The sequence below is a fragment of the Orbicella franksi genome, chromosome 14 (assembly GCF_964199315.1).
Source record: "Orbicella franksi chromosome 14, jaOrbFran1.1, whole genome shotgun sequence".
In the NCBI taxonomy this organism is placed as follows: Eukaryota; Metazoa; Cnidaria; class Anthozoa; order Scleractinia; family Merulinidae; genus Orbicella; species Orbicella franksi.
Window position 1 is genome coordinate 13,064,727 of NC_138158.1, and position 14,452 is coordinate 13,079,178.

General features: G+C 37.4%; 1 protein-coding gene across 1 annotated transcript in view; it reads left to right on the top strand.

The window, feature by feature from the left end:
* LOC145467563 (RING finger and CHY zinc finger domain-containing protein 1-like) overlaps positions 1 to 14,452 on the top strand; it is a 63,252-nt gene that overhangs the window by 40,415 nt on the left and 8,385 nt on the right. The window contains exons 7-8 of the mRNA XM_081451126.1: positions 6,561 to 6,590; positions 6,693 to 6,813. Coding sequence (XP_081307252.1) covers positions 6,561 to 6,590; positions 6,693 to 6,813 — 151 coding nt within the window. The remainder of the gene's footprint in view (positions 1 to 6,560; positions 6,591 to 6,692; positions 6,814 to 14,452) is intronic.

Below are 14,452 nucleotides of genomic sequence, written 5' to 3' on the forward strand. Positions count from 1 at the left end.
CGGACGCCATTTGCGGGCCTGAAACTTCGTCTTGGAATGTTGAAGAGCCTTCTAAACTTGAGGAACTACTTAACTTCTTGCGTTTTCTTCTTCTGTTTCTTGTCATATTCAACTATCCCCTACATTTTCAAGCATTTTGCCTCTTGAGCGAGCAAACTTAAAAACGTGCGTCCATCCTTGGCGTCAGCTCGTCCCAGTCTCAATCTTGGATTGTTTTGGAATTATTTCTGGATTGAAATTAAATAAGAAGAAAACTAAAGTTATGTGGATCGGCTCTATGAAAGATAGTAATTTGAAAGTACTTGACTTAAAACAACTAAAGAACCCATTAAAGTTCTTGGCGTCCATTTATCCTACAACAAAAGTAAATGTACTGAGAAAAATTTTTATGATAAGATCAACAAAATGAAAACAAAATTAAATTTATGGCTTTCAAGAGACCTCACAATATATGGCAAGTCTTTACTGGTGAAAGCTTTAGGTATATCACAGCTAGTGTATGCAGCATCTATGCTGACCGTTCCAGAATCGGTTATTAAGACAGCTCAAGAGAATCTGTTCGCCTTTCTATGGAAAAACAGGAAAAACAAAATAAAAAGAATGGTTATGTATCAACCAGTAGCAGAAGGAGGAATTAATTTTGTTAATTTTTACATGGTCGTTAGATCATTACGCTTGGCTTGGATTGGTAGATTACTAGGCGAGTCTGACGATAAATGGAAGGTAATCGCTAATTACTATTTTCGAAATTATGGTGGTTTATTATTTCTCCTTAAGTGTAATTATAATGTAAAACTTTTGAAAACAGGTCTGCCACTCTTTTATCGAGAACTTCTTCAATATTTTCAAGATCTCAAAAATACAGCTAACATCTTTCCAAATGGCGAACTCATTCTTTTGAATAACAATTCAATAATTATAGATAATGCAACTCTATTTTGGAAATCGTGGTTTGAACGCAGAATTGTGACGATAAAGGATGTGCTAAATTCTAAGGGAAAGTTTCTATCATATGAAGAGTTCAGCAACAAGTTTAACATCACCACAAATTATATACATTACTTTCAGCTAATTTCAGCCATTCCATCTGAGTTGAAAAGGAGAGCAACTCAAACTTTTATACCTGCAGCTGATCTTTCTTCGACCTGCCCATCCATTCTTTCAAATCAAACTCTAATTAATCTGGCTGAAGCACGCTGCAAAAATTATTACCAATTGTTTAATAATCATACCCCTATTGTCCCGAGTGGTGTAAAAAAGTGGCAGTGTAAATTTCCTGAAAAACTTGGTGACTGGATTGGATGCTTTCAAGATATATATCGCCTCACTAAGGACAATAAACTTTGCCAATTTTGTTTTCATTTCTTACATAGAACAATTGTAACGAAGAAAGAACTTAAACTATATCATTTAGCCGAGGACAATAAATGTATATATTGCTTTAACGCGGATTCAATAGAACATACGTTTATTGATTGCAAGGAGTCTGTAAAACTTTATTCACAAATTATATCATGGTTCAATCATTCTCAAAGTACTGAGATAATACTTTCAAAAGAACAAATTGCTTTTCATGACACATGTCACATGACTGATGTGCTGTCAGACCCTTTAAAACGCAAGCTAGATTTGCTCATCATCCTGGTCAAACAATATATCTATGCTTCTAAATATCTTCAGAAAGAATTGTCTCTAGATGAACTTGTAAATAAACTGATTGTTCAATGGAAACTAGAAAAATGTGCTTAAACGTAAAATCGCTTATCTAAAAAACACCACTTATGGGGTATTAAGTTGATTAATTAACAGAGTTATTACAATACAAGGTTAACGTAGTAAATCCAAAAATGCTCTCAATTAATATCAATAATGTAGTGTTAAAAAATTGTAATACTTAACAGCTAATGCATAGACCCCCCCTTTTTTTGTTTTTTTTTTTTGTATTTGTATATTTTTTTTCTTGTTCTGTGTAGTTACTTAGCTGTCACGTTTTCTTTTTCTTTTATGTATGAGAAAAGTTATTGAACATTGTAAAACTTCAACAGTGCATGTAAGTGTAATGTACGTGTGTTTTAGGTGTATTAATAAAGTGCTTCATTTAAAAAAAAATTTAAAAAAAATGTCATGTGATACATCAGGTAGTGCCACTTGTCTCTTTTTAGTGCAAAAGTGAAACATATCTTTTAGAACTACCCACAGGTCGGTTCAACAAATATTATCTGCTGTTTTCAAACTACAATTTATTATAGTATGTTTGTCAGGGTGTAAATAAAGAAGGGAAATGTATAGCTTCTCCTTAGCGGCTTGTTTATTTCTTGCCTTAATTGCGTCTGTAAGAGAGACCAAAAAGTTCCCGAGCTAGTGGCCTTAATATTCTGCAAATTGTAAATTTGTGACAAAAGAAACCAGGAAAGTGCTCAAATATTGCTGCAGACTCCGTGGCACCTAATGAAAGCGCAGATTAATTTAATCAGTCTTAGAGGAGACTTGTTCACCGATGCATGATAATATCGGCCAAGTAGCACTGTTTACCTTCAATACTTCTCGTTGAAACACTTCTCAGTTGTATCAATCAATATTGTTGTGTATTAATTTTGAATTGTTTTATTGTTAACAACAAAGGTGGCAACAGAAAAAGAAAGAGGTATTCCGTGACTATCTGATAATTAAATTAGTTCTTTTTCATCAGTGATAAGAATATTTGCATTTTCAGAAAAAATAAAATTGTCTCTTTCATTTCTTCATCAGATACTTAACTTTCTTTCATTTATCCCCCATAAAACAAGCACATCTTCCGTGTGCTCCATTTCTTTGTCAGATAATTAACTTTCTTTCATTTATCCCCAAAAAACAAGCACATCTTCCGTGTGTTTTGGAGAAAACAAGGTTTCATGTTACATACCTTTGCAAGGAAAATAATAGTATCAAGTTACAAAGTTGGCAAGAAGAGCTAAATTGTCACGTTTGTTCAACATATTATTGAATTTATAATGAACAAAAATCATTGTAAAACACCAGAGGAAAATTTAAAAGCTGTCGTGATAAACAGTAATTGTGCATAATTTTTGGACGTTGAATGAAAATGCAGCCTTGAAACATACACACTTCTAAGGGGAAAAGCCCTAGCAGACTACCAAGGTAAATACAAACCAGAAGTGAACTGAGCAGGGGTGAGTACTTGTGGGACTGCCATGCCAGAGCTATCAATTGCACTTTGCACTTTCTGAGATTGTCTCACTAGTTGTGATAAGGTGCATGGAAGAAATGTTTTTCCTGCTGGCTGAACTTGCAAAAGAGGCAGGAAACAAAGTTCTCTCGCACTGAATGGGGGACCTGGGTATGAGCCAGGATGTCAGTTTCACACTCGGTCACATGATTCAGGTTTTCTCTTCTTGCTGGACAGTGCAACAGTTTTCCCACCCTAGCCCCCACCCCTTAGCAAGTTCTTGCCTAAAGTTTATGGAAGTGTATCAACATTTGGGTAGTTTTCTCCTGTTGTTGACTCCGATTCTGTTATCGTTGTGATGTTGATAGAAATGTCAATAAAGTGCTGTTGTATTGTTGTGTGGCAGACAAATGGCATTAGTGTGTGAGAAGCTTACATTATCTTCAGATGATTTAAGCTTACAACAATCAACAATAAAATAACCTACATTACTGAAATTTAGATAAGGTAATTATACTCAATTCTACACAATAAATTAAGTAAACTTTTGCAGCTGATGCTGTTCCTTAGGGTAGAAAAGGCCTTGAAAAAGAATAGTTTACATTATTAGTCTTGGCCATCCACACTCGAAGAAAACTTTGGTCCCACAAGGGCAGAAAAAGCTTAAATATTTGTAACTTCTCATGTACTGTTTTTTGTTAAAATGGAGAAAATCAGGAAAGGAAGTGATATATGAAAAGAAAAGAGGGGGTCACCAACCATTTGAGAGAGTAAACTGCAGGTGAAATTAATGCAATGGCACCAAGCCCTATACTTGGTTATAGCTGAGCTCCGGTGGCCTGAAGTGCCATCAAGTGGAGCCCCATACCCATAAAGGAAAGAAAAGGAAACCAATGATTGGATTTTCCCATGGTTATCATGGCTAGCGGTATTGCTCAGGGGTGCGTACGAACAATGACGACGGAGTCGTGCAAGATGGTGACCATACTCCAGCTAATATGTTGACAGAGACATGCACCCTCGATTTGTAGTGTCCCTCTTTGATTTTGGACATTCATGTTATGGTCAATTGACACCTGCCAAAACAAGGTATCTGCTGACCAGTATCATGTGACCATATGGTGGGCTCAAGTTTAGAGCTCATCAAGATCACTTGCTTTTTTGCAGTTGACGGCTGACCAAGTGCTTGTTTTTGATTGGATCGCAGGCTCTTGTCAGGCTAACTTGTTGTAAACAGGGCCAGGTTTTTTGGAAGCCAGTTAATGCTAACCCAGGGTTATGAAAGTTAACTGAAGTGTAAATTTTTCTTCATATGTATACAAATGTTTTTAACTGCTTTTGGTTTGTGAAGAAGGCCAAACAACATAAACAGAAAACCTTACCGTAAAGTTACAAAACTCAAGTCAAAATTCTTGCTTATCATGAGTTATCTTAATCAGGCTTTGAACAACCCAACCCAGGAGCTCCGCTTTTAGGCTTGACTAAATCTATATATTATTTAATATACCTTCTATGAAACTTGTGAGTCTACAGAAACTGGCAGCATCACGCAACGTATCAGCCAATCCTGACCTCTTCACTAGCATGGACTTTGGACCTTGGTTGCTGCTGAAAAATCTTGATTTTAGCAATAGACAAAGGTTGAAAGTCAGCTAGTGAAATCATTATTTTATTTAAGGTATATATATAGTTTGAGCACTCTGGTAATGGCTTAGATACTGCCACATGTGTAGTATTTGGGGCGGCTTTTTAAGCTTAGCCTCCATCCTAGTCTTCAGCACTGCACTGATGAGGCCCAGAAGGCCGAAACAGTACTGTCTGCAGTTAGATATAGCTCGCTGGCATACAAAGCTCTGCTTTCATGTCCAGTTTGAGCACTCTACTGGGATGAGTCGTTACTGTTGCAATTGCGTATGCTCACTAGCTCACTAGTTTGAGCACTCTGGTAATGGCTTAGATACTGCCACATGTGTAGTATTTGGGGTGGTGTGAGGGTAAGTGAGGGTGTCAAACACACTCTCATAATCTCTGATTACTACTAGTTTAATATTTCTTTAGCATGGGTTCTTGATGCATGGTGAGGGGTGTTGTTGAATTGCATGATTGTGCAGTAAGGATGCACAGAAAAAATGGCTGGAACATCCTTAAGTGGCATTTTTATTCTGTCAGGTGTGCAGTGTGTTTGAGTGCGTGTGCTTATACAGTATGAAATGTAGAATGCTTGACGTAGAACATGAATCATCACAGTAATAGTCGGTCTGTATGGAAGAATCTTGACCTCGGTCGTGTGTACAGACCTCGCTCAAGATTCTCCCATACAGACCTCCTGGCCGGTTAATAAGAGCTAAATACAAAGTAAACAAAAATTTAATTAAAACAAGTGTGAATTTTTTATTGCCAATCCATTTGAGCCCAGGAGGGTTAATGTAGCAGCTTTAATTTAAATTAACTATCAAACTGCTGAGCCACTTGAGCTGGACTGCTGAGCTACAAGAGTTTTACTGAGGTACATTGTACTGGACCACTCAAATAACAAACATAACTTCTCAAGTGGCCCTATCAGCAAATCTTGATTTACAATAATTCTTTTATGGAACAAAAGGGCTTCAGTCTCTGTTTTAGCCTGCATTGCAGACTGAAATTTCCCTGTAAATAACCAACGCTAGTAACCGGCGGATTCTCCAATTCAGAAATACTTGTAATAGTTCTCACAAAAAGTATGTGATAATTTGTTTCTTTTCATTGGTCTGAAATAAGTTTAATTTTCACCAGTAGAAAAAAAAAATTATAATGTACAAGTTTTAACCAGCAAATAACTTAATACAGAGTTATATAAAGTTAGTTTAGGTGTTTATTTTATACTTATGCATAGGTTGAAGCTCTCTTGACAAGCTCTAGTTACTACATGTCCCACCACTGTGCACTGTGTTTAAATTGCCCCTCAAACACACCAATTGATATTTAAACCTCCCTTAGCAACCGCCACCACTTTTGGGAATTAGCAACTAGTCTTTCCTTCACCTCTAAGGGGGCTCTCGTTCTGATTAGTATTGGGCAACATGTCAATAAAAGTATACATCTACTTAATCACAATTCACCATAATATTACATTGCCTGCATCTAGGTAGAAAGTCTTCTGCTAAAAGCTTTGGTAAGGGGCCGGCTTCTTTTATTTCAGCATTTTATGGCCTTTAAGATAGCTCAGTAAATGACCAGTGCTAGTTATGACCACTTATCAGATTGCTGAGCTGATTGCCTTCAAGACACATTTTTACCTTAAACAGTTCAAGTTCTTCAAAACATCAGAAACACTGACATCTATCATATTTCTTATTTCTCAATGAGCTTTAAATAAATTTTAAGTGAACTGACTTAAACATAAATTTCTTTTCAGTACCTGTTTTACCAAGTTGCTGGAGTCTGGGTATGTAGAAATGGATTTCTTTTGTAATTTTTTTTTGTACTGCTTGATAGATGATGACATGCTTCTGGACCAGCATGTAAAAATGTTTTTTCTTCTTCACAGGGGATATGCTTGCCCTATATGTAACAGGTCTATGGTTGACATGTCTCGTATGTGGCGACAATTGGATCAGGAGATATCACGTACACCAATGCCAGCAGACTACAACGACTTCAATGTGACGGTTAGGACTTTTGTTTTATTTTTTTCTTTACAACTGTTTTTTGATTGAAACTTTTATAAATTTTTTTTTTTGCTTTGAAACTTTCAATATTGGTTTACATACATGTATTATACAGTATGGAAATGAAATATGCAAGTTGAACAATACTGTTATTTAACATTGATAATGATATATCAGATACCAGCATGATAGTACATGCAGGTAGTATTTCAGTCTCCCACTTTTTCAGTGAAATCATTCTTAAAACAGTATGAAGATAGCCATTGATGCACCTGTTTTGAGATCATCATTAGGAAGAGGGGACGCCTTGCACTCTGAGATAGCAAGTACACTAATCATTTCCTCAATATTGATTTCCCAAACCTAAATTGAGATATCTAGAATTTTCTCATGCTCTGAAATTCTCTTTATGAGGTTGAACAAAACACCAGGACCTGATACAATTAGCATCACACAATCACAAATTTTAATATTTATACTGAAATCAAACTGTAAACAGTATAGATTGCATGCAAAACAAGTGCAAGAGACACAAAAATCTGACTTACTTGGGAAGCTAAGTGACAGGAAAAATGTAACAGACACCAAAAACAATTTCAAAAAAGATGAAACAAATCAATGACATTTAACTCTAGAAAACACATGGTTACCCCTACTTTTTAACATGGAAAATCAATCTGCAAGTTTCACTCCACCCTTTCTTCCTTCCTTTGATTCCTGTAAACTTTTTCTGTGACCAAATCCACTGACCAATGTATAAAGCTTTCGCAGTCATAGCGAAGTTCAAGTTATATCCGACCTGAAGGTGAAACAATTTCCTTACGGAATGATTAATTTTAATTTTTATTAGCAATTTTCCCATTTTTGTAATATCTTAATGCAGAAATGATCTACATTGAATAGATTTTCGCACAAACGTTGTTTTATACAGAAGCTTGTTATATAAATAGCTCATTTCCCGAAGGTGTCCACTTAATACAGGTTTAACTATAGTCGATTGCCGAAAAAAAAGATATGAAAATTACAAAATTGATGAGCTGTATGTATTTTCAAATGATTCAAGCCATGATGAAAATGTTTTGACGATCATCAGACAAGAGAATCGAGGAGAATTTGAACAGTACGTTTCACTACTATTTATGCAGTATCGTAAATAAATTAATACAGCCAATGGGGAAATGATATGAACAAATAGTTGATAAATAGAAGAAAAGACATTACTCAAGGCTGGGAGTTCTGCAGTCACTGATATTGCCTTGGAAAGGGAAGGGAAAAAAGAAAAGAGAAAAAGAAGTTATTACAACACAGGGTATTCGTATTTGGTCACCCAGACAAGTAGGAACCCCGCTGAACGGTTTAACTTTGTTGAGCAGACGAGATGTGGTTGTGATTTGATTCATGACTCTACGCTGGATGCAGTTTTTTGATTTCTAAAATCTCTCAAAAGGTAACAAAGAAAGAAAAAAATCACTTATATTGGCTGGGAAAATGAAGAAAGGAAAAATAGGAAAGAAAACGAGAATTATAACTTGCTTTGGTAATCGGATAAGAAGCGGTACTTTCTTAATTTTCTTTCTTAATTGGACAAGGATCACCGATATTTTCATGAATGTTTTCAATGGTGTCTTATCTCCTTGTGCATTCTCTTGACATTGCATTTTGCACTATTTCTTAACAATGGCAGTGAGCTTTAACATTAACATAACCTATGGATTAAAACCTCAATTCAATGGCATCAAAATTGCCACTGTTTACCTCTGACGATCCATTTTCCAAGTTGAGTCGCAATAAACCATTAACTTAATTTTGTCTTCAGAGCAAACATCAACTTACGATGATTACTAGAGAAGTTAAGAAGTCTTTTTGTCTTTTTTCAGGGTTATGATTTCTGAAAATCATTTCACCTTTCATGACAGAAGGTCACACACTGCTTTTCTGCAACAGTTGCAGTTAAGCTGTCATTTTAATGGTGACTGAGTCAAAAGAACTTAGTCAATCCAATTGTGATTGACTATAATTAATAAAAACAATTAAAATTCTGACTGCCTGTCATTTATTGTAGTTTAGGAAACCTTGAGTGATACACCATGCAGAAAGTGTTTTTTTTGGAGTGTCAAAACTCATGGCTTCATATTCTATTTGTAACGTTACTGAGACCTTGGGCATATGTAAATTGCTTACCACTTCTTAATCGACGTATTATAGTTTGGATTGGTTAAGTTCTCTTTATTTGCTAGAATTAATTAATTTCTAATTATCCTCTTTTTTAATAAGAATATTGTTTTTACAGCCAAGGATGACTATTCTTATTTTTCTGCTGATTTTAAGGTGATTCCTCAGAATTGCATTGCACATCCCTTCTGTGCACGATTTTCACGTCATTAGTGCATGCTGTGTGAGCGCATGCATATACACAACATATACAAAATGGTGGCTTCTTCTAAATGGCTTGGCTTGTGAGAGACAAATCATCGTTTTTTCCTCGGAAACGAGTACAGGGACCCAACAATTTTTTTGTTTAGTTTGAATGCAGAGATCACCATCTTTCTATACAGTGAATATGGATCAATTGCTATTGCAGAGGAAAAAATTATCACGGAAAATGAGAGCATAGCTAGCACTCATACAAGATAATATGTGGCCCCAGAACACTGCGTGCTTGGAACACATTGTATCCCTGTCGACAAAATATGAGTGCCCTTATCATGAAACGTACATCAAATTGCTCCTTTACCTTTATGCAATACATCCATTGTTGTATTTCTTGCTTAACTTTCTATTTTTCTGCTCTCTTAAAGCGTAAGGTGAATGGTTAAGATATAAACGTTTCTTAAAGCAGATAATTTCAGGAATTATGGGGTTTATAGCTAGTGTAGTGGCTAACATCATTTTTTTGGCAAAATTGTTCACTTAATGATACAAGCATGAAATTTGACAGAAATGTTCTAGATTAAGTATTCTTTCATTCTGATCAATTAGCCACTTCAAATTTGGCGGTATAACATTTTTTTAACAATATACAAAATAGGTGGTCTTTATCTCAACATGGCCGCCATTGACTTTAAGTATAGAGTTAATTGGCAACCTTATACAGGAGAAATTGATGATGCTGCAGTACAAAAGTTCATTGTTGAACAGAAGAAACTAAAACAGTACTATGGCTGAGTAGACCCGGCAACTTAACATAGGAAAGACTGCTGGCAAAAAAGTCCGCAGGCTATCAAGAGTTGCAGAAGGAGCAGCCATTATTTTGGCCAGTGGAGCATGTCTGTAAGTATTGTAGAATTTTGCACTTAGGTTAATTACGATAATAGATTTCAGTCTTAACCATCATATATTACTTGTGTTCGGGTTGAAAGGTTGACATATGTTTTACAGCTTTTTGCACTTTAAACCTCTCAGACAATTCATCTCAAAGATAGGTCTTCACATAGAAATGGCTGCTCTGAAATTGACCGGGATAAGCTCCAGCCTGATGGGCCACTTGGCTCGTATGCAGACTTTACTTTACTTCAGGACAGTGGTTGCACAAGTGCTTTTGTTGAGGCAGGAGTTGCCTTATCTGGTACTGCAGAATCTTATCTGTCAGCTTCAGGTGTTACCAGATCTCGTCAAGCACATAAGATAACAGCATGTTGTCTATCAACAAACAGAGGAAAGCTGCATATAACAGCTATAGCAGAGAGACATCTCAAAGTCCACAAGGTGTTCTTGATTTCAAGATTGGTGTAAGAAACGAAGACTCGAAAGTCCACAGTTCGCATTTTGGGATTCTGTTTTAGCTCTAGAGCTAACCATTCAAACACTGATTCGTTCATTCAGAGAAGTTGACTTTTGCCTATATCGTGAGGCTCTGGTGGAACTCTTTCCCTATTTCTTTGTAAACATTAATGTGAATTATGCGCGGTGGCTTTCAATTCACCTCAGAGATATGATGACCATCAATCAACAACATCCAGAAGTAGCAAGAGAGTTCTTCAAAGGACATTTTGTTGTGCACAGATCTTGCAAAGAACTCTCGTCAATTACAATCGACCAAGCCCACGAACAAAACAATGCAGTCAAAAAGGATGATGGAGGAGTGATAGGTTTGACAGAGGACCCTATAGCATTCCAGAGGTGGATGATAGCTGGACCAGAGGTGATCCGCCTAGTCGCCCACTACGAAGAGGTTGCGGGAACTAAAGATGCAACAATCAGTAGGAAAGATCACGAACAAGGCGGAAGTGCTCAAATAGCACTCTTTGAGAAAGTGGCAAAGCTATTCACAGTACTTAAAGAAATGGCAATCCTTTTAAAGAAGAGTCCAAGGATCTCCTCGAAATAGACACAAAAGACATTGCCGATCCAGGTAATTCAAGACTTGTTGCCACTCACCAGAGCAGAAGCAAAGATCAGTTCCAATCCTTCATCAAAGGACTGAAGAAAGAAGAGCAGACTTTGTTTTATCAACCAATCAGAAAGAACAAGATCACTTTCTTCAAGCAAGAGGAAATTTCCGGTGCTGCCAGTTCCAAGGAGAAGACACTGAAAGAGGACTGTCACCTATTTTCCCAACTCTACATTTCATGTCAAAGCAGACAGTGTGATTTGCATAAATTCTTCCGGAACGAAAACCAGTCAGCCCCAGCTTCCCTCAGTGACAGTGGAAAACTTCACACATGCCAGAAATCGCAATTGGGTGAGACTGTGATGCCAAACACAGAACCAGAAGCAGATGCAATCATCATAGATGGATCAGCTCTTGCCAACTCCCAACCCCCACGTACATCAAAGACATTAATTATTTTGATGATTACGCCAATGACGACATCCTTCCAAGAGTTAGATCATATTCTACCAAGTACCAAAGACTTGACATTGTGTTTGATGTGTATAAGGAGTCCAGCCTGAAAGTAGAGGCACGATCTAAAAGGGACAAAGAGATATGAAGAACGGTTACATCAACCAGCAAGACCTCCAAAATTGGAAAAGATTTCTGAGAGATAACAACAACAAGACTGGAATTTTCCATTTTCTTGCGGACTGGTTGTCCGAAGCAGACATGCCATGCTTGGTCATTGTGACAAAGGAAGAAGACGTCTGTTGCAATCGTGTAATTGCGTTAGAAGATTTAGCACCATGTACGCAGGAAGAGGCAGACCCACATATTTTTGTGCACGCACGACATGCGGCAAAGGACGGCAGTAACGTTTTAATGATTAAGGCAAACGACATGGATGTGGTAGTTATTGCCATATTTGTCATGAAATCCTTAAACGAGCCTGGTCGACTTGAAAAAAGGTGGATTGCATTTGGCCGAGGAGGAAATTTGCGATTGATTCCATTGCACACAGTGGTAAACACAATCGGTCCAGAGAAAGCCAGTGGACTCCCATTCTTTCACGCATTCACTGGATGCGACACTGTGTCTGCTTTCCATGGCAAAGGGAAGAAGTCTGCATGGCAAACATGGAATGTCTGTAAAGAGGCCTCGACCACCTTCACCAAACTCACCCAATCAGTGTGTGACAGCTCTTGACAATGCTGATCTCCAGAGTCTAGAGAAGTTTGTCAAGGTCATGTATGACAGGTCCAGTGCAGATACAAGTGTGAATTATGCAAGACTGAATCTCTTTGCTTGCAAACAGAGGCCGTATGATGCAATACCACCTAGTCAGTCTGCCCTCAAGCTACATTCAAACCATGCTGCCTACCAAGGAGGAATTATCTGGGGGTCAAGCCACTCTCCCTCGACCTGTCCCAAAAAGTCCAGCTGACTGGGGATGGAGTAGGCAAGAAGATACTTTGGACTGACATTCCATCAGTTGCCGCAAGTTGTCAAGAACTAACCATGCAGAAGTGGCTGCAGGAAGGACTGTTGGGGGAGGTGCAAATGTCTTCGCTCTGGGCTGAACTGTACAGCTTTGTGTAGCTGTTCGTGTGAAAAGTAGCTCCACCTGGTCATCGACTATAGTAGGCATACAATGTAAATTGTATAGCAGCACTATTTGACACTGTTACAAAATTAATCAAAAGCTTGTTTAAAAAACTGTTTTTGAATTAGCCAGCTAGAAACTGCTGGGCGTAATGAATTGCCGTCCTGAATACCAGAATTCGGTTGAAGTAGGCACGTAATGTAACTTGTGTATTTGAAACTTATACGTGATCAGAGGTTGTTTAAAAAAGAATTGTTTGGGAATTACCCAGCTAAGAAACTGCTGGGCGTATTGAATTACTGTACTGAATACTGGATAGGCACATAATGTAACCTGTATATAACAGTACTATGAGATCAGTGTCTGTTAAAGAAAGAATTCTTTAGAGTTGTTTGGCCATTTTCAGAAACTTAAAGTGTATGGAATAATCTACTGTATTTAAAGGATGCTAGCAGTAAAAAGTTGTAATCAGGGAGTAATAAACCGCTCAAATGTTGCTTCAAGATGAGTTGGAAGTAAATATATTACTCAAAATGGCCACCATTGTATCACATCGCACTCATTTTTAGCCATTTTGAAAAAAACTCTTGTTAATGCAAATTTCGAGTGGCTAATCGACTAGATTGAAAGAATACTCAATTTAGAATGTTCCTGTCAAATTTCATGCTTGTATCACCAAGTGAACAATTAAAGCTGTTAGCCGCTACACTATTATTAAAGGTCCTCCGTTCCTAAAGGAATATGGGGACCCCCCTTTTTGCTCATGGATGTTATGTAACATCCATGAGCTTAGAAGGCAGTCGGATGGCGCTCATTCACTCACTCACTCACTCCATTCTAATTAATTTATTCATTAAACCTGGATTAAACAGTTTTCTCCTACCTCCCCTGCTAAGTATTGTTTTTGTCCAAGAGTGTTTAGTCGTCTTCAGGAAGGTTCTTTGACTAACAAAAAATGCAAATCTCTCTCTCAGACATGGGTTAATGTTTAATCCAGTATCCCCACAGGGGGTCAGATACACACAAAAAAGGTGAATTTTCTGGTGAAGTAAACAGGGTCATTTTAAGCCATTTCATTAGCAATATTAAAGGGGAAAAATGACCCAAAATACCCTGGGCGGGTACCTTAAGTGAAATTGGGCAAAATATTCTTGGCAGTCCTGGCATTCTCAAGTTGATTGTCTAATTCACGAATGGTAAACGTCATAGCGTGCACTATTGAGTTATGGATGCACGCGGGAGGTTGCTAAGCACGAAAGAAGTGTAAGAGTCGCACAAGGCTATTGCCTCCTGCGACTCTAGCTTCTTGAGTGCTTAGCAAACCTCCCAATTGCATCCAAAACTCAATAGTGCACACTATGGCATTTACCATTTGTTTTATAACATAACATTGAGACATTGGAACAACAGAAGTCCTTTTATTGAGCTACATCACAAAAGAATGTTCGTGTAGTCTTACATGACAAGAGAAAACAAGCGCGTAAAAATTCGTTCATGACAACTGACTGCACACCAGTAACTCGATAAAGTTTCATCTTCAGACAACTGTGAAGACAGTTTTGCATTTCTGGCAGAAGAACGTCGGCCGTTACTTTGGAAACAATGTCTGTCAAAAGATTTGCTTTGTAAACATTAGCACACACATCAGCAGCGTACACCAATGGGCAAATAGTAGATGCAATATTTGCACAACAGTAATCATTGTTATACAGCTGTTTCAT